The 26,783-nt window shown below is 42.9% G+C and overlaps 1 protein-coding gene across 1 annotated transcript in view; it reads left to right on the top strand.

Moving 5' to 3' along the window:
* Nucleotides 1-26,783, top strand: part of LOC126473757 (serine/threonine-protein phosphatase rdgC) — a 1,849,640-nt gene that overhangs the window by 1,510,355 nt on the left and 312,502 nt on the right. The window contains exon 11 of the mRNA XM_050101014.1: nucleotides 14,811-14,891. Coding sequence (XP_049956971.1) covers nucleotides 14,811-14,891 — 81 coding nt within the window. The remainder of the gene's footprint in view (nucleotides 1-14,810; nucleotides 14,892-26,783) is intronic.

Genomic DNA, 26,783 nt, shown 5'->3' with positions numbered 1-26,783 from the left:
GGGAGGAAGGATAATTGTCCCCGATTTTATCTATGGCAATTTAAATGGTGCAATGTATGCTGACTTCCTACGTAATGTTTTATCAATGTTACTACAGATGTTTCACTGCATGACAGAATGGCGATGTACTTCCAACATGATGGATATCCGGCACATAGCTCGCGTGCGGTTGAAGCGGTATTTTTTTTTTTTCTATGGGACTCAACTGCTGAGGTCATTAGTCCCCTAGAACTTAGAACTAGTTAAACCTAACTAACCTAAGGACATCACAAACATCCATGCCCGAGGCAGGATTCGAACCTGCGACCGTAGCGGTCTTGCTGTTCCAGACTGCAGCGCCTTTAACCGCACGGCCACTTCGGCCGGCCGAAGCGGTATTGAATAGCACATTTCATGACAGGTGGATTGGTCGTTGAAGCACCATACAATGGCGCTCACGTTCACCGGATCTGACGTCCCTTGATTTCTTTCTGTGGGGAAAATTGAAGGATATTTGTCATCGTGATCCACTGACAACGCCTGACAACATGCGTCAGCGCATTGTCAATGCATGTGCGAACATTACGGAAGCCGAACTACTCGCTGTTGAGACGAAAGTCATTACACGTATTGCCAGCTGCATTGAGGTTGACGGACATCATTTTGAGCATTTATTGCCTTAATGTGGTATTTACAGGTAATCACGCTGTAACAGCATGCGTTCTCAGAAATAATAAGTTCACAAGGTACATGTATCACATTGGAACAACCGAAATAAAATGCTCAAACGTACCTACGTTCTATATTTTAATTTAAAAAACGTACCTGTTACAAACTTTTCGTCTAAAATGTTGTGACTATTACAGCGCCATCCATCACAAAGCGAAAAAAGTGATCCAACTAAAACAATCATACTTCTTTACATACTACACGAATATGTGATAAAAATTGAGGTTCGTATTTAAAAAAAAACGCTGTTGATATCCGTTTGACCCATGGCAGCGCCATCTAGCGGGCCAACCATAGCGCCATCTGGTTCCCCCCCTTCGAGCTAGACAAGTTTCGTTCTTTGTAGTTTTTTTCGTTTGACGCTTATTTCGTGAGATATTTGGCCCGGTCGCGATCAATGGACCATCCTGTATGATCTAACAGGCCTCGAAAAAAGACTGTTCGCGAACAACACTAGTGACCTCCGGTGGACATTCTGTAAGTTACAATGAATATTGGCTCTCACAGTTTACATACCCGCTGATGTTGTGAATGTGTATGTAGTTACCTTGGTGACTGTCCACTCCACAGCTTCTGGACGATCTACCTTCTATGTCACCCAGCGTATGCCTGGAAATTACGTTGCTTTCCACGAAACTCCGATCATTCAGTACCGTTTCTGCTAACCGGGAACACTGAAAGGCCATAAATCTCTGTGGAAGTAGAGAATGTAAATTTCAGTTTGGATTTAACAGGAATTCGCTGCGCCCGAGAGAACAAAAGCAGGGGAGGCTTTTGTACTCATTCCCCTGGAGGCCGGCTGACAGGAGGCGCCGTAGAAACTCCGCCGGCAATTTCGCTGCTCATCTAATTGCCTGCAGCGCCTTTATCAAGGGGCTGAATGCGATTAGCGACGCCCACTCTTGTAACGTTTCCCCTTCCGGGAGATCATACGGAATAATGGAAGTCGAGGAATAACAGTAGCCGAGTGGCTCCGGTAAACACTCCACAGATGAGAGAGAGAGTTTGTTCTGCCAAGACGCATCTCGAAATTTTATTCGGCATCTAGCCCTTGAACAACGGGATTCGCCTGGCTTTGTACTGCTTGCTCGTACTTACAGGGTGACAATTGTTGAACAATGTGAAATAAAATCGTCATAACTTCTGGACACTTTGCTTTAGGACGTTCAAACTCCACGGTTGACCGACAGGCATGATGGGAATTAGTCTGTATGTATAGTTTGGTTAAGCAACGAAGCCAACTTTCATTCAGATGGGTTCGTCAGTAAGCAAAATTTGCGCATCTGGGGGACTGAGAATCCGCATTTCGTGATCGAGAAATCTCTTCACTCTCAACGAGTGACTGTGTGGTGCAGTGTCCAGTCACGGAATAATCGGCGTGATATTCCTTGATGGTGACTACAAAATGGTAGGTGAAGGTTTTGAAAGATTACGTTTCATCCCCATTATCCATACTAACCTTGATTTCGACAAGATATGGTTCATGTAAGACAGGTCTCGACCCCATCCTAGCAGCAGTGTGTTTGATGTGCTGGAGGAGCACTTTGGGGACCGCATTGTGGCTCTGCTGTATCCAGAGACCACTGGCATGGGCTTCGATTGCCCGCCATATTCTCCAGATCTGAACACATGCAACTCCTTTTTGTGGGGCTGTATTAAAGAGAAGGTGTGCAGCAACAACACTAAGACAATTACTCAGTTGAGAAATAGCCATTCGGGAGGTCATCGATCGCATCGATGTTCTGTCACTTCAGCGGGTCATACAGAATTTCGCTATTCATCTGCGCCACATCATCGTCAATGATGGCAGGCATATAGAACATGTCACAGCCTAAATCCGAATATCTGTAGTGGCGTTTACATGATGAATAAAGTGTGTACACGCCGTAGTTTGTAACTAATTTACGGTTTTTCATATGGTTCGATAATTTTCACACTGTATTATGAGGCGGCTCGGAAAATGAAGGGTTGGGTAATTATTCAAGAGATGTAGGATTTCGGAATCCAAAACTGACCTTCTAGCTTTAGATATACCACTGTTTCCATAAATCGTCAGTCGTGATGTCCCACAGGGCTTCAGATATCGAATGGAAGGACATAACAAATAGATCTGATGTAGACAGAATTCACTTGTGGTAAGTAGGTTCATCAGCGCTCATTCACAGTAAACACTTCATCGTCCATCAAGACCCGCTGAGTTGCGCCAGATTATGAACAGGCTGTATGCTGCACACAGAAGATGCAAGCGAAATACGTCACATTAAATTTATGAGACAGAAACCAAGTCTTGTTTGCGGGTTTTTTTATTTGCAAATTTTAATGACGCGTTTCGCCTATGGTAGGTATCTTCAGATTATCTGCAAGAAAAAATTTACGGAAGTAGGTATAAGGAAGCGTTCTGATCCCATGTTGTGCAAAATCTATGGGAAAAGTTTCTACGTAAACTTACAGAAACTAATCATGGGGCACGCCGTCCATAAAATGATTATACGATGCGAATACATCGGCAAAATGCAATTGGGAAATCAAAAAGTTGAAGTTCCCGAATGTCTGTCAAGCGGGTTAGTTTAAAGGACCGCAACGATGAAAAATTGCAGCAAAGAAATTTTAAGGTTTGATAAACTGGAATTAATTAGACTTGAAAAGGGCGGCTAAGGAGAGGAGAAAATAAATATCGAAACATCTTTTAACTACCTTATTCGTTGCCATGCTCCGCGAAGGATGCCGCACAAGTTAGGAACAGATGAACAGCAGATCTTCATGAACAGGGACTACAACTTGTGTGAGCGGGCCTGCTGACAAACAATTAGGGCGGAAAAGTGTGGTAACCCGGCCCTCGTGTGCAAGTAGTGCAGCGGAAACAGACGGATGGCGTCGGCTATTCTATACATAATTCATTGCGCAGAACTGTATTCATATACAGAAGATAAACAGGCTTGTAATGTACGTAATTCGTCATATGATAGCTCAGAAATTAAGAGTAAATTTAACTGGCATCTATCCAAGAAGATAATTATACCTCATGAAAAGGCCATCATAAATACAAAAAACAAATACTAAATTATGCCTTAAAGATAAGGGAATCAAACAAATAACAAAAGAGACACCAGCATACTTCACAGCAACGAGGCTAAACCTCTTTAAAAAAGGGACACCGTTATATAAAAAATGATGGCTTATTGCCGATTAGGCATTGGAGATTTTCAACTTTTTGGTAGCCCAGTCACATTTTGCCGATATATTCGCATCTTATAATCGTTTTCTGGAAGGCGTGCACCGTGACCAGTTTCTGTAAGTTTGCGTAAAAGATTTTCCCGTGCAGTACGTTTTCATACAAGACTGGATCAGGACACTTCGACATCACTATTTTTGTAAATTTTACATCGCTGATAATTTGAAGATACCTACAACAGATGAAACATGTCATTGAAATCGGAAAATAAATACCTTGACAAACAAGACTGTAATTTTATCTCAAATCTTACACTAGTTGCAGCCGCAGTGATAGAATAAAAGAAAAAAAAATTGAAATTTAGGAAGCTGCGGAACTACAGTGAAATGTACGAAACACAAAAATCAGGGTTGTTTGTTGCACAGTAAACATGGGTTCAAATTCTTCACCCCTGAGTGATAACTGACCAACTTGGACACACGACAGATCACCTCGAATGAAGCAGTAATATACAACAAACGAACTGCGAACATAATATGGAAAGCATGGCAGATAATTACGGATAAACAATGTCCAAATGGAAGTTTTTCAGTTTCTTGTTCTGATTCTACGTACATTTTGTTAGTTGTACATAGTGAGCGGAAGCAAATCCTAATTAGACATTAACTAAGACATTTATACCAAAATCAACTCGCGATTACTGCCCACGGTTTCAAAAGCCCTGAAATTTATTGCATCTCATTAAGTGCTCTACTGCCTTACTACATCTACCACGGTGAATAATTAATGCTTCTGAGAACATCTTAGCACAGCACCTGGATTAAATAAAGTGACCGACGGTTTCAAACGTACCATAGACGAACACGAAACTAATATCGTAAGACTACTAGAGCCGGCTCAGGTGGCCGAGCGGTTCTAGACGCTTCAGTTTGGAACAGCGCGATCCCTACAGTCGCAGGTTCGAATCCTGCCTCGGACATGGATGTGTGTGATGTCCTTAGGTTAGTTAGGTTTAAGAAGTTCTAAGTTCTAGGGAACTGATGACCTCAGATGTTACGTCCCATAGTGCCCAGACCCATTTGAACCAATATCCCAAAAAAATGGCTCTGAGCACTATGGGACTCAACTGCTGAGGTCATTAGTCCCATAGAACTTAGAACTAGTTAAACCTAACTAACCCAAGGACATCACAAACATCCATGCCCGAGGCAGGATTCGAACTCGCGACCGTAGCGGTCTTGCGGTTCCAGACTGCAGCGCCTTTAACCGCACGGCCACTGCGGCCGGCCCAATATCCCAAATGCGAAGGATTTTCAGATACGAGTATATGTTTATACTAACTTTTTTTTTTGTTTCAGTATATCCCCAAAGATTACACATGCCAACAATGGAAAAACTCTTTTGTTGAAAGTACCTTATTCTTATGTTTTTTAGGGTGGGAAATCCAAATATGATACTTAGGAAACTGTATGACCCACAATTTTTACACATTTTACGATTAAATTTATTAAATTAAGCGATTTTTTAAACAATTTAACAACTTTTATATAGTTAAAATAATTTTAAAAGGAGGTGTAATGAATGTAGATGATGTTGGTAGCACTGCTGAAAAACAATTTCTGGCAAAAAAGGTCGATTCTACTTTGATGTTAATATATGGTTTTTGTTTACTGTCAACCTAATCTCAATTTCCTGTTTCCTGTACATGTGCTCAGTACAATGTCTAATCGTGGTTGTAAAAACTTTGCTGACAGTTTTTGTTGTATTTGTGGTGAATTAGTGTTTAAAAAACACCAAATAAACATTGTAGACTTTGTGAAAAAGGTTTATCTATCATACTTTTAATCTAAACTTGGTGATCAAGATAAATCGTGCCGTATGATGTATGTTGTGTGTGTGCTGAAGATCTGAGAAAATGGTCTAAAAATCAGGTAAAAGCCTTTAGATTTGCTGTTCCTATGATATGGAGGGAGCCAAGAAATCATTCCGCTGATTGCTACTTTTGCAGCGTTGATATTATTGGTCATAATTCGAAAAACATGAAGGTAATAAGTTACCCTAACCTTCTGTCCACCAGCTGACCAGTAGGGCATGGTGTAGATTTGCCGGTTCCTGACCACCAGATGATTTAAATTCTATTCCAGCAGCAGTGTTTTCTGATGTACAATGTGATTTAGATGAACCGGATGATGATGAATTCCATTGTAATGCAGAAAGTCTAGAGCCCAAATTGTCTACTCAGACCGAGCTTAACGATTTGGTAAGGGATCTGCGCTTAACGAAAGAAAAAGCTGAATTGCTTGGCTCTAGATTAAAAGAAAAGAAATTATTGGCAGTTGGAACCAGCATATACATGTATAGAAAGAGAGAGCAGCAATTTTCCAAGTTTTTTCAACAAGAAGGAGATTTAATGTACTGCTCAGACATTCCCGTTTCAAAAAATGGTTCAAAAGGCTCTGAGCACTACGGGGCTTAACTTCTGAGGTCATCAGTCCCATACAACTTAGAACTACTTAAACCTGACTAACCTAAGGACATCATAACATCAATGCCCGAGGCAGGATTCGAACCTGCGACCGTAGCGGTTCCAGACTGTAACGCCTAGAACCGCTCGGCCACCCTGGCTGGCGACATTCCCGGTCTGATGAGTAAGTTTGGTATTGAATACAAAAAGGAAGACTGGAGGCTGTTTATTGATTCATCCAAAACTAATTTAAAGGCTGTTTTATTACACATTGGTAGCATGTATGCATCTATACCAGTTGCACATTCTGTAAAAATGAAACAAAACTCTGAAAACCTAGAAATAGAGCTAAATCACATAGGCTGTTCTGCTCATGGTTGGATTATATGTGGCGATCTAAAAGGAACGTGCATACTCCTTGGTCAGCAAGGTGACTTTACCAAATTTCCATGTTTCTTGTGTGAATGGGACAGTAGGGCTCGGGATCAACACTGGTGCAGAAAGAACTGGCCTGTGAGAGAGTCTTTAAGACCTGGTGAGAAGAATATTCTACGCATAAACCATGTAGATCCAAAAAACGTGCTCCTACCACCTCTACATATAAAATTAGGCATAATGAAACAGTTTGTAAGGGCTTTGCCTGAAGATGGACCATGTTTTAAGTATCTCTGCCAAAAGTTTCCATACCTTTCAGAAGCTAAACTAAAAGAAGGCGACTTTGTCGGACCTGACATTAGAAAATTGATGTTTGATGTTAACTTTGAATCCACAATGAACACAATGACAAAGAAGCATGGGTACCATTCAAGGAAGTCGTTACATAGTTCTTAGGACATGAACAAGACCCAGAATATGTTTCTATTACAGCTACAATGTTAAAATAGTTTAAAACTTTAGGATGATTAATGAGCCAGAAAGTTCACTTTTTGAATTGTCACATTGATTACTTCCTGGACAATATGGGAGATGTTAATGAGGAGCAAGGAGAGTGTTTTCACCAGGACATTAAAGTGATGGAAAAACACTAGCAAGGCCGCTAGAGCACCAACATGATGGGGGACTTCTGTTGGTCACTTCACAGAGAAGTTCAGCAAGCGACTCATTGTAGAAAAAGCTACACAACAAGCTTCAAAGAAAAAAGAGAAAGAAAATAAAAACCATTTCCAGCTGACAAGTGAAACGTCTATTAACTCATATCCTTGTTTTATGCAGCTTACTGTAAATACGAACCATGCTTATCTTATAACAAAGCGTTTCATTAATTTCTCCGTTTACTGTATACCATAGAATTTTTATTCTATACAGTAAAAAGCTGTATTGCTCGAAGACTATGGGTGATGCAAAACAAATTAGGTTAGGTTTGTATTGAGCTCATAAAAATCTATAATGATCAGCTTTCAAAGTAAAAGAATTTAAAAAAAAAACTTTCGTTGGCCTGTGTTACAAAAATGTTTTCGAAATATCCTGTGTATCACTCTCCGTCTCCTACTCTATTAGAGCCATACGTATTTAGAAGAAACTCTCCACTGACATATCTCTGATTCAAAACTACTTTGCATTCAAAAGGGGGCTTCGGATTTTTCTGTTATACTTGTCGTAGCATCCCTATCGGAGCTCCCCGGATTTCATTATCCTATCCTGTAACAAACCAATAGGCCTCTCACTTTGCCAAATTTTTTCCAGCTTTTCTTATCCTTCTGTATGTACCTTCATTCTGCTGTTTAATATTTCTCATTATTTATGCTGCTAATTTTATCCTACTGTTACAAGCTCTTGTCCCGACCAATTATCTTCAGCTCCCTATCAGACCACTGTGTTAGTATATCATTGCTACATTGAAAATGTTATGCATTTAAAAAATGTTAAGAGAACCTAAATTACTGAAATAATTTTGTTATTATTATTATTATTTTTATTATTATTATTATTATTATTATGACTAACGTACAGGGTGTTATGGGATAACTGCAGATATCTTACATGTGGCACTTAATATGTGCACACATCAGTGTACTGGTTGTTATTTGTCTGTGTCGAGCAGTCTTCCTACAAAGACGTCACAAACTTTGCGACCTGGTGTTTCCCACAGCGTCATAACTGCACCATTAACAATGTAAGTGGTCTACTCTTTACAATATAGATTCACCGTTTTGCAACCATGTGTTCACACTTCAACACCTGACCTGCTACCCATGGGATAATAAGCACTAATTACTTGCTCTTGTAACATGTAGATGGAGGTAGTCGACCTGAAAACGTACGACTTGTAATTGCTGTAATTATTAGTCTGAAAATGACGTAAACACTGATATAACGTTTTTCAGTACACCATCCACAGTTACCAATAGAAATATCTGCACTTATACCTGTTACAAACTGTATTATTAACATTGCAATAATAAGAGTGAAATCAATCTTTGCAAATACTTCGTGAAATGGAGAGGATGCCTCTCTAGAGATCATAAACATGCCATCAATCGCCCTCTCTGTCTTAAATCTATATGAGCCAAGTCATGATTACCACTGCCCAACGTGTCAGGAATCTCGCCTGGAGGAGTTGCGAGCATGTGACGCGGAAGGAAAAAGAACACTGGCGACGTTATGGGCCACAGTTACGGAAATCCATTCAAATGGTTCAAATGGCTCTGAGCACTATGGGACTTAACATATGTGGTCATCAGTCCCCTAGAACTTAGAACTACTTAAACCTAACTAACCTAAGGACATCACACACATCCATGCCCGAGGCAGGATTCGAACCTGCGACCGTAGCAGTCGCGCGGTTCCGGACCGCGCGCCTAGAACCGCTAGACCACCGCGGCCGGCGGAAATCCATTGGTCTGATACACTTTGACAAACAAATTAATACGGCCCAACGCCTGGGAACATGCATTTGGTTGAAGTGGCTCTGAGCACTATGGGCCCCTTCGTACGGCGAACATGCATTTCGGAATAATCGAAGCTGGTTGGCTGTTTGCATACTACTACCATGAACTTCTACCAAAAGTGCACGAATGACGGTGCAAACACGAGTAGCACAAATAATCTAAAAGTCTGATATTAACGTAAGAAAATATCTAATTTAACATCAAGCTACACACTTAGGTGACAAACGTCATGGGATACTGCCTAATATCGTGCCGGACTTCCTTTTGCTCGACGTAGTGCAGCAGCTGGACGTGGCATGGAGTCAACAAGTCGTTGGAAGCGTCCTACAGAAATATTGAGCAATGTTGTCCCTGCAGCCGTCCAGAATTGCGTAAATGTTGCCTGTACAGGATTTTGTTCACGAACTGGCCTCTCCATTATGTCCCATAAATGTTCGATGGGATTCGTGTCGGGCGATCTTAGTGGCCAAATCATTCGCTCGAATTGTCCAGAATGTTCTTCAAACCAATCGCGGAACAATTGTGGTCCAGGGACATAGCGTCTTATCACCCATGAAAATCCCAACGTCGTTCTGGAATTTCCAGTCAGTGGTCCGTTCAATTGGACTAGGGGACCCAGTCCACTCCATGTGAAAATAGCGCACACCATTATGGAACAACCATTGGCTTGCACAGTGCCTCGTTGATAATCTGGAACTGTGGATTCGTGGGATCTGCGACACACTACCATCAGCTCTTATCAACCGAAATCGGGACTCATATGACCAGACCGGGGTTTTTCTGTCGTCTAGGTTCCAATCGATGTGGTCACAAGTCCAGATTCAAATGGTTCAAATGGCTCTAAGCACTATGGGACTTAACATCTGAGGTCATCATTCCCCTAGACTAAGAACTACTTAACCTAACTAACCTAAGGACATCACACACATCCATGGCCGAGACAGTATTCGAACCTGCTAACCTATCAGCAGCGCGGATCCGGACTGAAGTGCCTAGAACCGCTCGGCCACAGCGGCCGGCATAAGTCCAGGAAATGTGCTGCAGGCGATTTCGTTCTGTTAGCAAAGGCACTCACTTGCGTTATCCGCTGCCATAGCACATGAACGCCATGTCCTAATGGATACATTCGTCGTACGTCCCACATTGATGTCTGCGGTTATTTCAAGAAGTGTTACTCGTCTGTTAGTACTGACAACTCTAAGCAAACGCCGCTGTTCTCGGTCGTTATGTCAAGGCCCTCGGCCGCTGCATTATCCGTGGTCAGAGGTAATGGCTGAAATTTAGAATTCCCTTGACACTGCAGATCTTGTAATATCAAATTCCCAAACGATGTCCGAAATGGAATGTCCCGTGCATCAAGCTCCAACTACCATTCCGCGTTGAAAGTTTCCTAATTCCAAAATCTAAAAAAATATTTCAAATAGCTCTAAGCACTATGGGACTTAACATCTGAGGTCATAACTCCCCTAGAATTAGTGGTACTTAAACCTAACTAACCTAAGGACATCACACAGATCCATGCCCGAGGCAGGATTCGAACCTGCGACCGTAGCAGCCGCGTGGTTCCGGACTGAAGCGCCTAGAACCGCTCGGTCACAACGGCCGGCTCCAAAATCTTAAACATGGCTCCGATTCAGCAACTGTGTAAATCTGAAGAGGCTGAAAAAAATCAGCCAACCAACTGGAGAATGTTCAAATGTGTGTGAAATTTTATGGGACGTATCTTCTAAGGTCATCATTCCCTAAGCTTACACACTATTTAACATAAATTACCCTAAGGACAAACACACACACACACATGCCCGAAGGAGGACTCGAACCTCCACCGCCGGCCGAAGTGGCCGAGCGGTTCTAGGCGCTTCAGTCCGGAACCGCGCGACCGCTACGGTCGCAGGTTCGAATCCTGCCTCGGGCATGGATGTGTGTGATGTCCTTAGGTTAGTTAGGTTTAAGTAGTTCTCAGTTCTAGGGGACTGATGACCTAAGATGTTAAGTCCCATAGTGCTCAGAGCCATTTGAACCATTTTTGAACCTCCACCGGGACCAGCCGCACAGTCCATAACTGCAGTGCCTTAGACCGCTCGGCTCAATCAATTTGCAAAGCAAAGGTTTATTTATCCCCTGACCTAAATTTCGATATTCATAAAAATAAATAAAAACTGGAACACGTGAGGCAGTACTGACCTTACGACTTATCATAGAAGAAAGATTAAGGAAAGGCAAACCTACGTTTCTAGCATTTGTAGACTTAGAGAAAGCTTTAGACAATGTTGACTGGAATTCTCTCTTTCAAATTCTAAAGGTGGCAGGGGTAAAATACAGGGAGCGAAAGGCTGTTTACAATTTGTACAGAAACCAGATGGCAGTTATAAGAGTTGAGGGACATGAAAGGGAAGCAGTGGTTGGGAAGGGAGTAAGACAGGGTGGTAGCCTCTCCCCGATGTTATTCAATCTCTATATTGAGCAAGCAGTAAAGGAAACAAAAGAAAAATTTGGAGTAGGTATTAAAATCCATGGAGAAGAAATAAAAACTTTGAGGTTCGCCGATGACATTGTAATTCTGGCAGAGACAGCAAAGGACTTGGAAGAGCAGTTGAACGGAATGGATGGTGTCTTGAAGGGAGGATACAAGATGAACGTCAACAAAAGCAAAACGAGGATGATGGAATGTAGTCGAGTTAAGTCGGGTGATGCTGAGGGTATTAGATTAGGAAATGAGACACTTAAAGTAGTAAAGGAGTTTTGCTATTTGGGGAGCAAAATAACTGATGATGGACGAAGTAGAGAGGATATAAAATGTAGACTGGCAATGGCAAGGAAAGCGTTTCTGATGAAGAGAAATTTGTTAACACCGAGTATAGATTTAAGTGTCAGGAAGTTATTTCTGAAAGTATTTGTATGGAGTGTAGCCATGTATGGAAGTGAAACATGGACGGTAAATAGTTTGGACAAGAAGAGAATAGAAGCTTTTGAAATGTGGTGCTACAGAAGAATGCTGAAGATTAGATGGGTAGATCACATAACTAATGAGGAAGTATTGAATAGGATTGGGGAGAAGAGAAGTTTGTGGCACAACTTGACCAGAAGAAGGGATCGGTTGGTAGGACATGTTCTGAGGCATCGAGGTATCACCAATTTAGTATTGGAGGGCAGCGTGGAGGGTAAAAATCATAGGCGGAGACCAAGAGATGAATACACTAAGCAGATTCAGAAGGATGTAGGTTGCAGTAGGTACTGGGAGATGTAGAAGCTTGCACAGGATAGCGTAGCATGGAGACCTGCATCAAACCAGTCTCAGGACTGAAGACCACAACAACAACAACAAATAAAAACTCTTTCAGAAGGAGATATTATTATAAATATCGAAACCTAGTCAAGAGCTAAACAAAACTTTTGGTTTTTATGTGTGTGGCTGATTTTTTAACCTCTTCTGCTAATTCCCGCAGTGAGAGCGTAATCGCGTCGGAAACCTTTTCACATGAATCACCTGAGTACAAATGACAGCGCCGCCAACGAACTGCCCTTTCATACGTTGTGTACACGATATTACCGCCATCTGTATACAGTCATGGAAATAAGTATTCATACAGTAGGTGGTGACCAACTACGATGGTGTGTTGGGATAGTAAATCACCCACAGCGCCGATACGAATAAGTACGATGATGTAGCGTCAGATAACCATGTTCTTGGTAATGAAGCTTCCCGTATGCCATGAATCTATTCGGGGAAAATAAAATATGTTGTACTCCGCACGGTCTAAGACAGGGCAAAATGTATTCGTACAGCAGACTACTTTCAAGCAAACAAACGGCTGACACAGCCCCGGAGTGCACGCCACACTTGTGTAGTCGTGTGGCGGCCGTGAAGCAACAGAACGTCGGTCGTGGGTACCGTGGAACAGCAGAATGGGCCGCATGGGGAAGGAAACGACCATTGAGGAACGAAACATGGTTGTCGCCCAAAATCTTCAACACAAGTCGTATGCCGAAATTGCGAACGTCATAGGACGAAGCCGAGCGACTGTGCAATCTATCATTAAGCGATATAAGGACAGAGATGTAGTAATAAACAGTGAACGACACGGTCGTCCACAGAAGCTTACAACAGGAGAGACCAGAATGCTACTAAGAACCATCAAGAAAAAACCGAAAACGACAGCATCGGCACTATCCGCATATGTACATGACCACTTCCGAAAGGACATCACTCCAAGGGCAGTTCGTACCATTCTCAATGGTTCGGGCTGCAGAACCAGGTTCCCGAGAAGAAAGCCCTACATCAGCAAAAAGAACAGGAAATGGCGGACGCAATTCGCGAAACAGCATGTATCCAAGACAGCAGACTTCTGGGATACTGTATTGTTTAGTGATGAAAGCAAATTTAATATCGTGCACAATGATGGTAGGATCTTGGTCTGGAGAAGACCGAATACAGACCTCGACCGAAACAACATTCACCCCACGGTGCAGCACGGAGGTGATGGTATGGGGCTGTATGTCAGCCTCTGGTGTCGGAAAATTAGTGTTTGTGGAAAGTACCATGGACAGATTTGTGTATATGAACATTCTCAAACAGAACTTACAACAGAGTGTTGACGCCTTGGATCTTCCTAGAAATTATTACTTCCAACAGGACAATGATCCCAAACATAGGGGCAAATTGTCCGGCTGTGGTTGCTCTACAACACTCCACACACTCTTACCAGCTCAGAGTCCAGACCTGAATCCCACGAACACTTGTGGAGTGAGCTGGAAACACGAGTGAGAAAACACGACATCCGTAGTAAGGTCTCTTGAAAGAGGCTCTCCTTCGAGAATGGGAAGGTATCACGTCGGAAAAGTACACGAAAATTGGTCCATTCCGTGCCACGGAAGTTGCGAGAAGTAATACATCGGAAGGGTATGCATACGAAGTATTAAACAAGTTCTGGCTTTGTTAGAATTGTCATTTTGTATTGGTGTATGAATACTTAATCCCCAGTGCAGTAGAGAACTTGGCAGACGTTTTTGTATTGTGTTTTGTAAAGGCTTGTTCGTTCGATATACCAGCTTAGCTGCATTGGCGAGTGGCCAATGTGTATAGTGCATATCCGATTAGTGTTTTTGGTTTCAAAAAAATGGTTCAAATGGCTCTGAGCACTATGGGACTTAGCATCTATGGTCATCAGTCCCCTAGAACTTAGAACTACTTAAACCTAACTAACCTAAGGACATCACACAACACCCAGTCATCACGAGGCAGAGAAAATCCCTGACCCCGCCGGGAATCGAACCCGGGAACCCGGGTGCGGAAAGCCAGAACGCTACCGCACGACCACGAGCTGCGGACTTTTTGGTTTCGTATTGTCAATAAAGGCAGCTTACTTTTCCACGCTCTAGTGTATGAATACTTATTTCCATTACTGTACGTGCATTCCCGTGACGTGTCACGTCAGTGTATTGAGGACTGCGTGTTCAGGTGCTCTGCAGCACTGGTCGCAGCATTACTGAGTGCGATATAGATCCCGCAGGCAGCTGTATGTGTAGCACTTGTTGTGACGTGTGCTGTGACGTAAATCGGTGTGTTGTGGTGTTGCAGTACGTGTCTCTGCTGCGGCCGCCCGTCACGGACAGCCAGGCGCCTGGGGCGGAGCTCATCGACAAGATGGAGTGGAAGCAGGTAAGAGCCCAGACCGGCGCGCCAGAAGCACTACCAGAACCTCGCACGTGCCGTGTATTAAAGTGAAACACTTTTTTAAAATTTTTGTTTCTAGATCTCTAACATTCTGCGTGGTTTCTGTTTGTTCTAAGTCGTGTCTCCCTACCACTTTCGCGCAACGCCGCACTGAGCGTGTTTTTTAGGGAATTGACTAGTTCGAACCTGGGACCTGTTGCAGGTAAGGAGACGCCAGACCACACATGACATGACAGAATTCAGAAGAGTTCAGTGAGACTAGCCATGATATAATCAAATAGTTAATGATTTCAGCGTCAGCTCCACTGCACTCCCTGTAAAAGAATCTTAATACTAACTACATTTATTGGAAGGGGTTCAAGGCTTTCCTATTTTTAGTTAGCTGGTAAAATAACGTCGAGAAAGTAGTTAAGTTTACTATTGCAATATTTTTTGTACTCACAAAACATTGTTTATAAATTGGACTATTGATAAAGGGAAATATTTTAATACAGGATGATAAAAACCAACTGCGTTCAACAAAAATGTGAACGAATATTTCCTGAATGGGTTTTCAAGTTCTATAATGGATCGAAGGATGACCTATGCCATATCACATCTATTATCTAGGTTTAAGTTAAGTTTCATAAAAGAGAAAACTATTAAAATGGTCTACAGTGACCCTCAATTACCTTTAATTACTTATTTAACTTGTCGTAAATTACAGTGGCTGATGTGGCTTCTCAATAATTATATAACAGAAAAATCATCGCGTTTCAGATTTTAACTTCTAATAGCAAATGTGAATAACACGAAGTTCAATTGTCGATCAACACTTGTATTATTTAAAAAGGGGGTGTAACAGATGAGGCTTCTGCAGTTCTGAGTGAAGCCTTATGCGCTCTTATGTGGCATCGCATGCGTTCATTACCTTGTCGGTGGTTAGTCAGTGTCAGGGGGCGGTGGGCGGCGCAGCTCCACACACCTCGCCGTCTCGGAAGCAACTCCTCTCTAACTTCTCTTTACTACAATTTACCGAAATTGGTTTAAGAAAAGCTATCTGGCTGTGTTTTCAGCTGACCAATCAGGGTCTCAATGTTAACCTTAAGCTCCGCCTACAAAAATTCTGTCTGTCCAATGAGAAACGTTATACTTTTCGTGGTGGAGCAATGTTTTTAATGTTTGCAACATAACAGAGACGCGTATAGTCTCACGCTAAAACATTCAACTGGTGTGGCCCTCTTAGTGTTATCGTAAGATCTATACTGTTCTTCTGGAGGGCTTTTAACATTGGCTGGGGGGTGGTCTTGGCGGTCGGCGGACGATGTCGGTGTCCCTTATCGTAGGGCCTTCTAGCTTACACGACTCTGCTCTCGGCTTCTGTTCTCGTTTCTCCCCTCGGAACTGCGTCTGTCTCACGGTGGGAAGGTATGACATGCATTTAGCCGTTCTTGTGTTAGTCTGTGGTATTCCATTTGCTCACTCGTTGATCGTATTACTTTGGATAATTTAATGTCAGGATTTATTCGGAGCTATGTGACGTACTGCCGGATTTGCTATCATGTCAGGGTTTTCATGGAAGGTGTTGGATTTGCCTGACACTTTACAGAGCCTAAGTTGCTGACTGTCATAAATTATAATCAGTGTCATAAATGATAGGCAAGGAACTAATGGTTACAACGTTGAAGTAGTCCCTAAAATGTTTCAAAAAACTGAAACACAACACAATTGAAGAACAGCGTGGCAGAGGGCAGACTGGTAGGTAGAACTAGTTAGATTAGAGTTTAACGTCCAGTCGACGATGAGATCGTTAGAGACGGAGGACAAGCTCGGATTTAGAAACAATGGGAAAGGAAACCGGCCGTGTACTTTTCCGAGAAACTATCGTGGCGTTTGCCTGAACCTATTTAGGGAAACTATGGAGAGTCAAATTCTGGATTGTCGAACGGAGATTTGAACTGACGTCCAACCAAAGACAGTCCAGTGTGCGCCGAAACTGCGGCACCTCGCTCTGTGTGGGTAAACTGAGCCAGGTGTACACGGGCGTAAAACCACTGCTCAGATGCACTCTGCTAAAAATTTCGAACGCCCTGTTTTACATCAGTGTTTTAATTTAATTAAGAATTTTAACAAGCTGCCTCATTATTAATATGTGGTGCATTATCCAGATTGCTCGTTAGTTTTGAATTAATTGCATTACATCTTTTAGACATTTTCTCTTTTGCGTTTAATGCAAATGCTTTTCCTCTTCCCCTTAAGCCTTTCTCTCTCTCCTACTCAACAGTCCTGAAATATGCGTCTGTATCATGCTAAGTGGGTTTATTAAAATCCTGGATGGCACTGAATATTAACGCAGATGCACTTCGGTGCTGCTCCTTTTATTTTGCAGCTTAATAGTATGCTCTTTTGATGGAGATTTGACTTTTAAAAACCCTTGTTTAATTATATATGAAGATGGTATTTACCATTTTCATATATATATGGCTCAACGGCCTTTTGACCATCTTTTTCTGTGCTGATGCACAAACAGTGCCCGAACTCTTACGGGAATCGGCAACAACCCGCGAGTAATGAGTATAATAGGCTGGGGCCTATGAATATAGTGCGGGGCAATAAGGTGGGAATGTGGGTCTCACGGGATGCGTGCCAGAGATAAGTTCCTGCAGCCGCCCTCTCCTCTGTGTCCTCGGTGGCTCAGATGGATGCCGGCACGTTAGCTCAGCTTGTTCGGACGTCCACCCTGAACAAATACAACGATGAATATCGAACAAAATGAGATAAAAAAAAATGGATAGAGCGTCTACCATGTATGCAGGAGATCCCAGGTTCGAGTCCCGGTCGGGGCACACATTTGCAACTGTCCCATTGGCTTACATCAACACCTGTAAGCAGATAGGGGTATTCATTTCTTTGTAATTCCTTGATTGATTAGATTTGAAAATGATCATTAGATGTGATTGAAACTATTTATCAAACGTGACTAACTACAACTAAGAGTGCTTCAAGAAAAATTTTTAAAAATTGTGCAATACTCATGAAAATATGTCAGCGATTATGACAAGCAGTGTCATAAATGGCAAGCAAGCAAGTAATGGTTACAATACTCAAGCATTCACTAAAACGTTTCAAACAACTAACACGTAACACACGTAACAGATCATTAAGTCTAAAGACGGGCAACAAGTTCAAAAAAACTGTTTATATGCCTGCTGAAGAAGGAAGGGAGGAAGACTGAGTTTAACGTCCCGTCGACCTGAAGGTCATTAGCGACGGGGCACAAGCTCCGATTGTGTCAAAGATGGGGAAGGAAATCGGCCGTGCCCTTTCCTAGGAACCATGCCTGAATTTGCCTGGAGTGATTTAGAGAAATCACTGAAAACCTAAACCTGTTTGGCCAGACGCGGGTCTGAACCGTCGTCCTCCCGAATGCGAGTCCGGTGTGCAAACCACTGCGCCACCTCGCTCGGTTTCATACGCCTGCTAACAACAGCGAAGGATGGCAGATGTAATAACGCCACAATTTCGAAAAACAGCTTTCACAGAAAGTTTTCGAGCTACCGAAACTCTTCGTTTTTAAACTGTGGTGTGGTGCAAACAAAACAACTTCAACACTGAGATCATTGTGTGTATGTAGAACATTAAACGCAACGCACGTTATAAGCAATCTGCGGCTCACACTGACAGCCCCTTTGAGAGCCACCTTAAAGAACACACTTCACTTCCCAAACAATAAGATGCGATTTAGGAGACCATCTAACTGAACGTAAACACTCGGTACGACTAACACATTTTCAAAGTTTGCGCGCCGCCCCTATGGGTGTTTCTTGAATAATATGTATAAACTTGAGGTCTATGGATATTACCTGCAAGAAGCGACTAAAATACTCAATTCGGTGATTGATTACAAAAATTCTGTGTCCTTCAAGAATTTTTATGGCAGTCCGCAGCAGTAACTCTCCGTGTCTGCTACATCCCTACTTAGCGGCATATTGCCTCAGCCGGACGCCGCATTTTCAGGCAGCGTGATAGCTGCCAGACTGAGTGGTAGCCCTATGCACACCAGCAGAGACACAGGCTGTATACGAGTTATAGTGAAAAAAACCTATAGCCAATGATTAATAATAATGTATTAGTGTAGCTGTTAATTTCCAGTAAAAATTCGATGTCCTACATATGAAACAGCTCAAACACATGGATATTGAGTGTAAAATAAGTTGAGAAAAGAGTTAGTAGTAAAGAAGTAATCAGTTATAACGAGTAGCCTGATATTGAAATTTTCCTCTCATTATTTTCTGGGAGGCATCAGCGATAATTATTTTCGGCAAGGTTTGAAATTACATGGAAAGGTTATCGGAATCAGCTAAATACTCTCTTCTCAAATACTGGCTGAATATACACTCATGCTCATAAATTAAGGATAATGTTGATACATGGTGAAACAACGCTCTGGTGGGTGGTTTGTGGGTTTAAATCACCTCGGGGTATGACCGTGCGGTGCGTTTAACTTGCTGTCGTTGCACGGTAGCGCTGGCAGCAGTACACATAGGCAGAGGTGTGTTGGTGCATGTCAGAGTACGGTGCAGCACGTAATTGTGCAGACGTTTTCATACGTGCTAATGGTGACTGTGAGTTGAAAATTGCTCAAAGAACACATATTGATGACGTTATGAGTCGTAGAATACTAGGGCGACTGGACGCTGGTCAAATACACAAGGACGTAGCACGGGCCCTCCGTGTATCACAAAGTGTGATCTCAACATTATGGCAACGACTCCAGCAAACGGGAAACGTGTCCAGGCGCTACAGTGCAGGACTTCCACAGTGTACAATACCAAAAGAAGACCGATATCTCGCCATCAGTGCCCGCAGACGGCCTCGGAGTACTGCAGATAGTCTTCAAGCAGCCACTGGAACAGTTGTCTCCAGACACACAGTCTACAGACGACTGAACAGACATGGTTTATTCGCCCGGAGACCTGGAAGGTGCATTCCACTGACCTCTGGTCACAGGAGAGTCCGTAAAGCCTGGTGTCAAGAACACAGTACATGGTCATTGGAAGAGTGGTCCCAGGTTATGTTCACGGACGAGTCCAGGTATATTCTGAACAGTGATTCTCGTCGGGTTTTCACCTGGCGTGAACCACGAACCAAATGCAAACTCCTTAATGTCCTTGAAAGGGAGCTGTATGAAGGTCGTGGTTTGATGGTGTGGTGTGGGATTATGATTGGTGCACGTAAACCCCTGCATGTCTTTGACAGAGGAACTGTAACAGGTAAGGGGTATCGGACGTCATTTTGCACCAGTATGTCCGCCTTTTCCGGGGTGCAGTGGGTCCCACCTTCCTCCTGGTGGATGATAACGCACGGCCCCACCGAGCTACCATCGAGAAGGAGTACCTTGAAACAGAAGATATCAGGCGAATGGAGCGGCCTGCCTGTTCTCCAGACCTAAACCCCATCGAGCATGTCTGAGATGCTCTCGGTCGACGTATCGCTGCACGTCTTCAAACCCCTACGACACTTCAGGAGCTTCGACAGGCACTGGTGCGAGAATGGGAGGCTATACCCCAGCAGCTGCTCGACCACCTGATCCAGAGTGGGCCAAAACGTTGGGCGGCGTCTGTACGTGTGCATGGTGATCATACCCCATATTGATGTCGGGGTACATGCGCAGGAAACAATGGCGTTTTGTAGCACATGTGTTTCGAGGCGCTTTTCTCAGCTTACCACCAATACCGTGGACTTACAGATCTGTGTCGCGTATCTTCCCCATGTGCCTATGCTATAAGCGCCAGTTTTGTGTAGTGCCACGTTGTGTGGCACCACATTCTGCAATTATCCTTAATTTATGAGCATAAGTGTAGTTTAGATGATCTGTATACTGTTGGTTACGATGCGTCGCTTTTTAACTCAAACACTTGACTTATTGTTTTGAACATTTAACGTAAGATCACACATCTTAATGCGCATTTGAAATTCTTAAATTCGACCAGTAATTAGACACAATAGCGAAATTCAAATTTTTTTCACCATTGATAAGCGTAAAGTAGGCAATTAGCAACTGGGATCAGGTGACTTTTTAGACGCCTAGCATTTTTTCTTCGTTTCGGTCAACTACGAGCCAGCATAGTTCAACTTTCTGTTTTTACGAGCTTTAACTCCCGCCTAATGCTCCTGGATTAGTTTCCAGTTTTGTTCTTTGCTCTCTTAGGTCCACACCTCCCCTGTCTTCGTGCATGAATATCAGATACATTTATGCAACGAACTTAGCATTTTTACGTTAAAAATTGCAAATAGTCTCTGTAAGCAGCTTCGCAGAGATGGCCAATATAACAGTGTTACAGTATGTTGGATTCTGCCGGAAATAATGGATGGATTGTTTATGGAGCAGTTGGACGGAAAGTGGCCAGTGTAATCGGTTTATGCAGAATTTCAGCGAAGCGCTAAGAGGAGAGAAATGGACTCTAGGAAGTATTTCCTGTAAGCGGTTGTGGGCCAAATAAAGAAGACGAACCAGCGAGTGAGGAATGTGGACGGAGCTGCAGAGGATCAAAAATTAAGAATGAAACAATTGACATGTATGACATGTGTGAAAAATGGAGAAAGAAATCTCACAATAATACATTGTCTGGGTGCAGGACACATATGAAAACACAATTTCACTTTCTAAAGTAATCTTATTCCAAAATGAATCCAATCACAAATAAATGTGGTAACTGAAAGATAATTTATTACTCGTACTTCGGTGTGAACGTTCATTTCACAAGCGAAGTTTTCTTTTGCAACAGAATAGAATTTTGAAAAAGAAAAAGTTGTAGCCCGGTCAACGTGTTTAACTTGATTCTGAGGCATTTTTAGCTGTCCAATAAGTCCTGCGTTTCTGTTCCCAAACCATCGTCGTCACGTTAAAGAAATCTCTTGGAAAGCAGTTTCGAGAGGCAAGCATTGGTGATGTCTTCTGGCAGCATTCGATATGGCCAAAAGGTTATGCTGCTTGTTGCACTGGTAATAATTAACTGCATTATCCATGCATTAGCATATACAGAAGTGGTACAGCAGCTACTGCTTTATTGATATGAAGTTTCTTACGATGCAAAGAAACCAATAATTATTATTCATTTGTTGCGTGGTTTTGAAAGGTAATTGTTGTCTTATTTAAACTACCTAAACAATGAAAAAGAATCTGTATTACATGTAACTGACTACAGCCATTTATCCGGAAATCCGTAGTGAAAATATTTGCGGCTATAAATGATGTGTTGACAGCAGTTAATTTTCGAAAAGACATAGGGAAATAGATTAATGTGTCACAGAAAGACGTAGCTATTCAAATAATAAATGGAACTAAGCGGACTGCAAGGATTGTGAAACTCTTAGTGTAATGAAATTCACCTTAAAGACAATCTCCCGTACAATGAACATGTTTATGAAGTTTGTACAGTCTGAAACAACTCTGAACCTTACTTAAATGCAAAAACTCGGAACCTTCAACGCAAAAGTGACAGCTTGTCTCTGAGAAATCGATGAAATTTGATTTACAGTGGGTGTTGGTGTTGCTCCTGTATTGGTTGGCAATCTGCTCCGCAAGCACTGGCCCAGACATGCTGGAACAATCGCCTAGTATAAAATAATACTCGTTGTGTAGTGAAACATACCAGATGTTGAGTTTCGTTGCAATTAAACAGGAGATGCAGTTATTGTGTGGCCTGTTGCCAATTGAGGTTACAAAAGGAGCAAGGTGCATTTGAGAGAAATAAGAACATCGACACCAGATTACTTACTGTATTGGAAAACTATTCCTTTCACAGATATGCAGACGTACATTGAATCTCCTTAATCAACATAAAAATTCGGACCGTCTACTAAAGAGATAATTTTTTTACCGTAATATAAAATAATGAGACAAAGGAACCGAACTGTTTGGCACTGAATGAGATATTGCTTCAGAATCTAATATGATCGAGGATAGATTTCTGGTCTGCGTCGACATGTGACTAATTTCCGTTTTGAATCGTAAAGCTAATTAATGGCAAGAGATTTAGCATGTCTAAGTGCTGCATTCGAAAACCTACATGAGCGCAGCCAATTACATCTGCAATGCGTCACTTAAGCCAATAACATTTGGCTATCCCACCCACAGATTTGCACGAGCATGATATGAAACAGTGGCTTGCGAGAGCGTGATAAGAATGACCAAAACCAGACAAGAAGTGTGTCTAAATCTCTCGAGCTAACTGGATTCTACGCCTCAATGAAAAATAATAACAATTCGCACGGCAAGTGGTCCGACTGGCCGCCACAAACCAAAGGGTTTGCTGCGATACATACCACGCGTTCGTCGAGGCCAAATAACTACGCTAGGTAGTACACCAATACCAGTGAGTCAACATCAGTGCGTCTCTGGAGAAGACATTATAAACTAAACGAAACTAAACTCCGTCGGAACAGGCCTTGGGAGGACCAACGGTACCGACCGGCCGCCGTGTCATCCTCAACCCACAGGCGTCACTTGATGCGCATATGGAGAGGCATGTAGTCAGCACACCACTCTCCCGGCCGTATATCAGTTTACAAGACCGGGGCCGCTACTTCTCAATCAAGTAGCTCCTCAGATTGGCTCACAAGGGCTGAGTGTACCCCGCTTTCCAACAGCACTCGGCAAACCTGATGGTCACCCATTCGAGTGCTAGTCGAGCCCGACAGCGCTTAACTTCGGTGATCTGACAGGAACCGGTGTCACTACTGCGCCAAGGCCGTTGGCTAAGACGTTATAGCGTGATGTTAACTTATCAACGAAACGAGACCAAGTGACACCAGATGCATTTCAGTCTCTCATTTGCTGATCACTTTGCATCAAATGACACACCAGTGTGCAGCACACGTAATGTTCTTCATGCACTATCAGTATTTTTTACGTCAGTAAACTAGTTGACTGCCACTAATGTGGATGTTGTGTCGTTTATTACTAGCACGGGACGCAACAGAACCTTATGTCCACCAATACTTGCTACCACAAACAGTTTCGTATGAGGTCTTTCACATGATGATCGTGGCTTAAACGACGAAACGCGTAGTGAACGAAATAAAACATTTGTGACTGTCTCAGAATCATATTTTTCTTTACAAAATAGTTACTAGTGATATCAGAAGATTCGTAATATCACCCATGAACCGTCACGAAGGTTTGAATTTTTTATTCAGATACAGTGAGTGCCTGCATGTATACTTCTTCGGGTTCAAGTGAAATTTAGGCAGTAAACAGTACAAGTAAGAACACAACACAAGCTTTGTAAATATCTTAATACAGAACAAAGCAGAAGATTACGTGGGTAAATCGAGCAACTGATGAAGAGGTACTGAATCAAACTGGGAACGAGAGGCATGTATGACACTCCTTGACAAAAAGAAGGGATAGATTTATACGACACGTTTTCAGGCATCATGGAGTAGTTAATTTGGTAACGGAAGGAATTCTGAAAGAGGGATTAAAGCCTAGAGGGAGAATACGGTAGGCAGGTCCAAATACATTTAGGTTGCATTCGTTACTCAGAGATGAAGGTACCACTACATCAACGGCGTCAGCCTTCTCACATTCCCACAACTAAGAAAGAATAACGTTGGTTCTAAATGAAAAATTTATTCTTTAGTAGAATGTACGGTGTTACAAAACTTAATACCAGATTATGCTGTGTGCCTTAACGGGCCTCTAGAAACACCCTTACTTTTCTGACAAGGTACCCAAGTGACCCCAGTGAAATTTGGAAATCGGAAAATGTATTAGGGAAAAGGAGTTCCGGTGCAGTTCCACAGATGAGTCTGAGGGACTCACAAAATGAGAACACAGCTGTTTGAAGGTAAGTGATCCGGATTTTAATCTATCAGCAGGATTCATTTTGGAGAGTGTTGCAACTACATAGACGTCTCGTTGGTTCAGTCTGAAGTGAAAATATACGTCGGACTGGAAATGAGACATGCCCTTGAAGGATGCATCAGCTATTCACCTGGAATGTGTTTCAGAAGCTTCGGAAAATCTCAATCCAACAAACAAAGGTTATATGTAAACTGATGAGTCAGAGCATTATCATCACCTCCTTAATAACTTGTTGGTCCGTCGTTGGAGCGAAATAAGTTACTGATTATGCGTATCAGGGACTTAACATCATAGGTCATCAGTCCCTAGAACTTAAAACTACTTAAACCCAACTAACCTAAGGACATCACACACATCCATGCCCGAGGCAGGATTCGAACCTGCGACCGTAGCAGTCCCGCGGTTCCGGACTGTAGCGCCTAGAACCGCAAGACCACCGCGGCCGGTGCGTATCAGGGATCCGACAATGTATTGGCCGGTTTGTGGAGATATGTGGCATTAGATGTCTATGCACAGATCATGTAATTCACGTAAATTGCTTACGCAGTGACGGCGCCCGATAGCAACCCAAATGTGGTTCATAGGAATTCATCAGGCGAATTTGATGACCGAGGAGGAGGAGGAGGAGATTAGTGTTTAACGTCCCGTCGACAACGAGGTCATTAGAGACGGAGCGCAAGCTCGGGTTAGGGAAGGATGGGGAAGGAAATCGGCCGTGCCCTTTCAAAGGAACCATCCCGGCATTTGCCTGAAGCGATTTAGGGAAATCACGGAAAACCTAAATCAGGATGGCCGGAGACGGGATTGAACCGTCGTCCTCCCGATTGCGAGTCCAGTGTGCTAACCACTGCGCCACCTCGCTCGGTTGATGACCGAGATTTCAATGTGAGTTCACTATAATGTTCCTCAAACCAATGTAGCACGGTTCTGTCTCCGCGATAAGGACAATTATACTGCTGAAGTATGATATCACCGTCGGGAAGACATCAAGCACGAAGGCATGCAGGTGGTTCTCAGCTGTCAGTGTGCCTTCGATTACTACCACAGGTCCCAAGCAAGTGCAGGAGAATGCCTCCCACAGCATAACACTGTTCCCACCAGCCTGGGTCCGTGGTGCAGCGTATGTTTCGTGCCGCCGTTCACCTCGATCACGGCGTTTGTTGAGCCGACCATTCACCTAGTGTCACAGAAGTTTGGTTGACACGAAGATTTGACACGTTTCCAATGATCGACGGTCGAATTCCGATGCTCCTGCGCCAACTGCAAGCGTATTTGGCGATGTCGTTGGATCAACATGTGAACACGTAGGGGTGGTCTGCTGCGGAGCTCCGTATTCAATACTGTACGACGAACGGTGTGCTGCGAAACACTTTTGCGTTCACGAGCATTGTGTTCATACGACAGAGATGCAATAAATCACCATCTATCCTATTTTACACAGCAGACAAGTCTCAGAACCCGACGTGCCGTAAAAAATGGTGGACGTCAAACGATTTAGGGCCATGTGGTAGTTTCACTGTCCTTGTACCTATTTCTGTAGGTGCTCACGACAGAAGCACATGAATATTCGACCAGCTTTCGCGTTTTTGAGATAATCGTTAAGTCTCTGTGTAATAACAATCTGCCTTTTGTCAAAGTCACTCATCGCAGTAGATTTCCCCATTCGCAGCCCATATCATCATATCTTCGCCAGGGTGACCCTCCATCCGTATCTTCTCCGCGTCACGTGGTTGCAACGCCACCAGGCGGCGTCCGACTCGAGAAGTGGTCAGAATGTCTGGGCTTATCAGTGTATGTACCATTACTAGTCAGAGTATGTTTTATTAATTTTCTAACATTAATTTTAATTTTCTATATTCCTGTTCACATTCCTGCAATATATAGGGTGTTACAAAAAGGTACGGCCAAGCTTTCAGGAAACATTCCTCACACACAAAGAAAGAAAATATGTTATGTGGACATCTGTCCGGAAACGCTTACTTTCCATGCTAGGGCTCATTTTATTACTTCTCTTCAAATCACATTAA

This window comes from Schistocerca serialis, chromosome 4 (genome assembly GCF_023864345.2).
Source record: "Schistocerca serialis cubense isolate TAMUIC-IGC-003099 chromosome 4, iqSchSeri2.2, whole genome shotgun sequence".
Lineage (NCBI taxonomy): Eukaryota > Metazoa > Arthropoda > Insecta > Orthoptera > Acrididae > Schistocerca > Schistocerca serialis.
The sequence above is the reverse complement of the archived record's forward strand: the minus strand, read 5'-3'. Positions and strand labels throughout refer to the sequence as shown.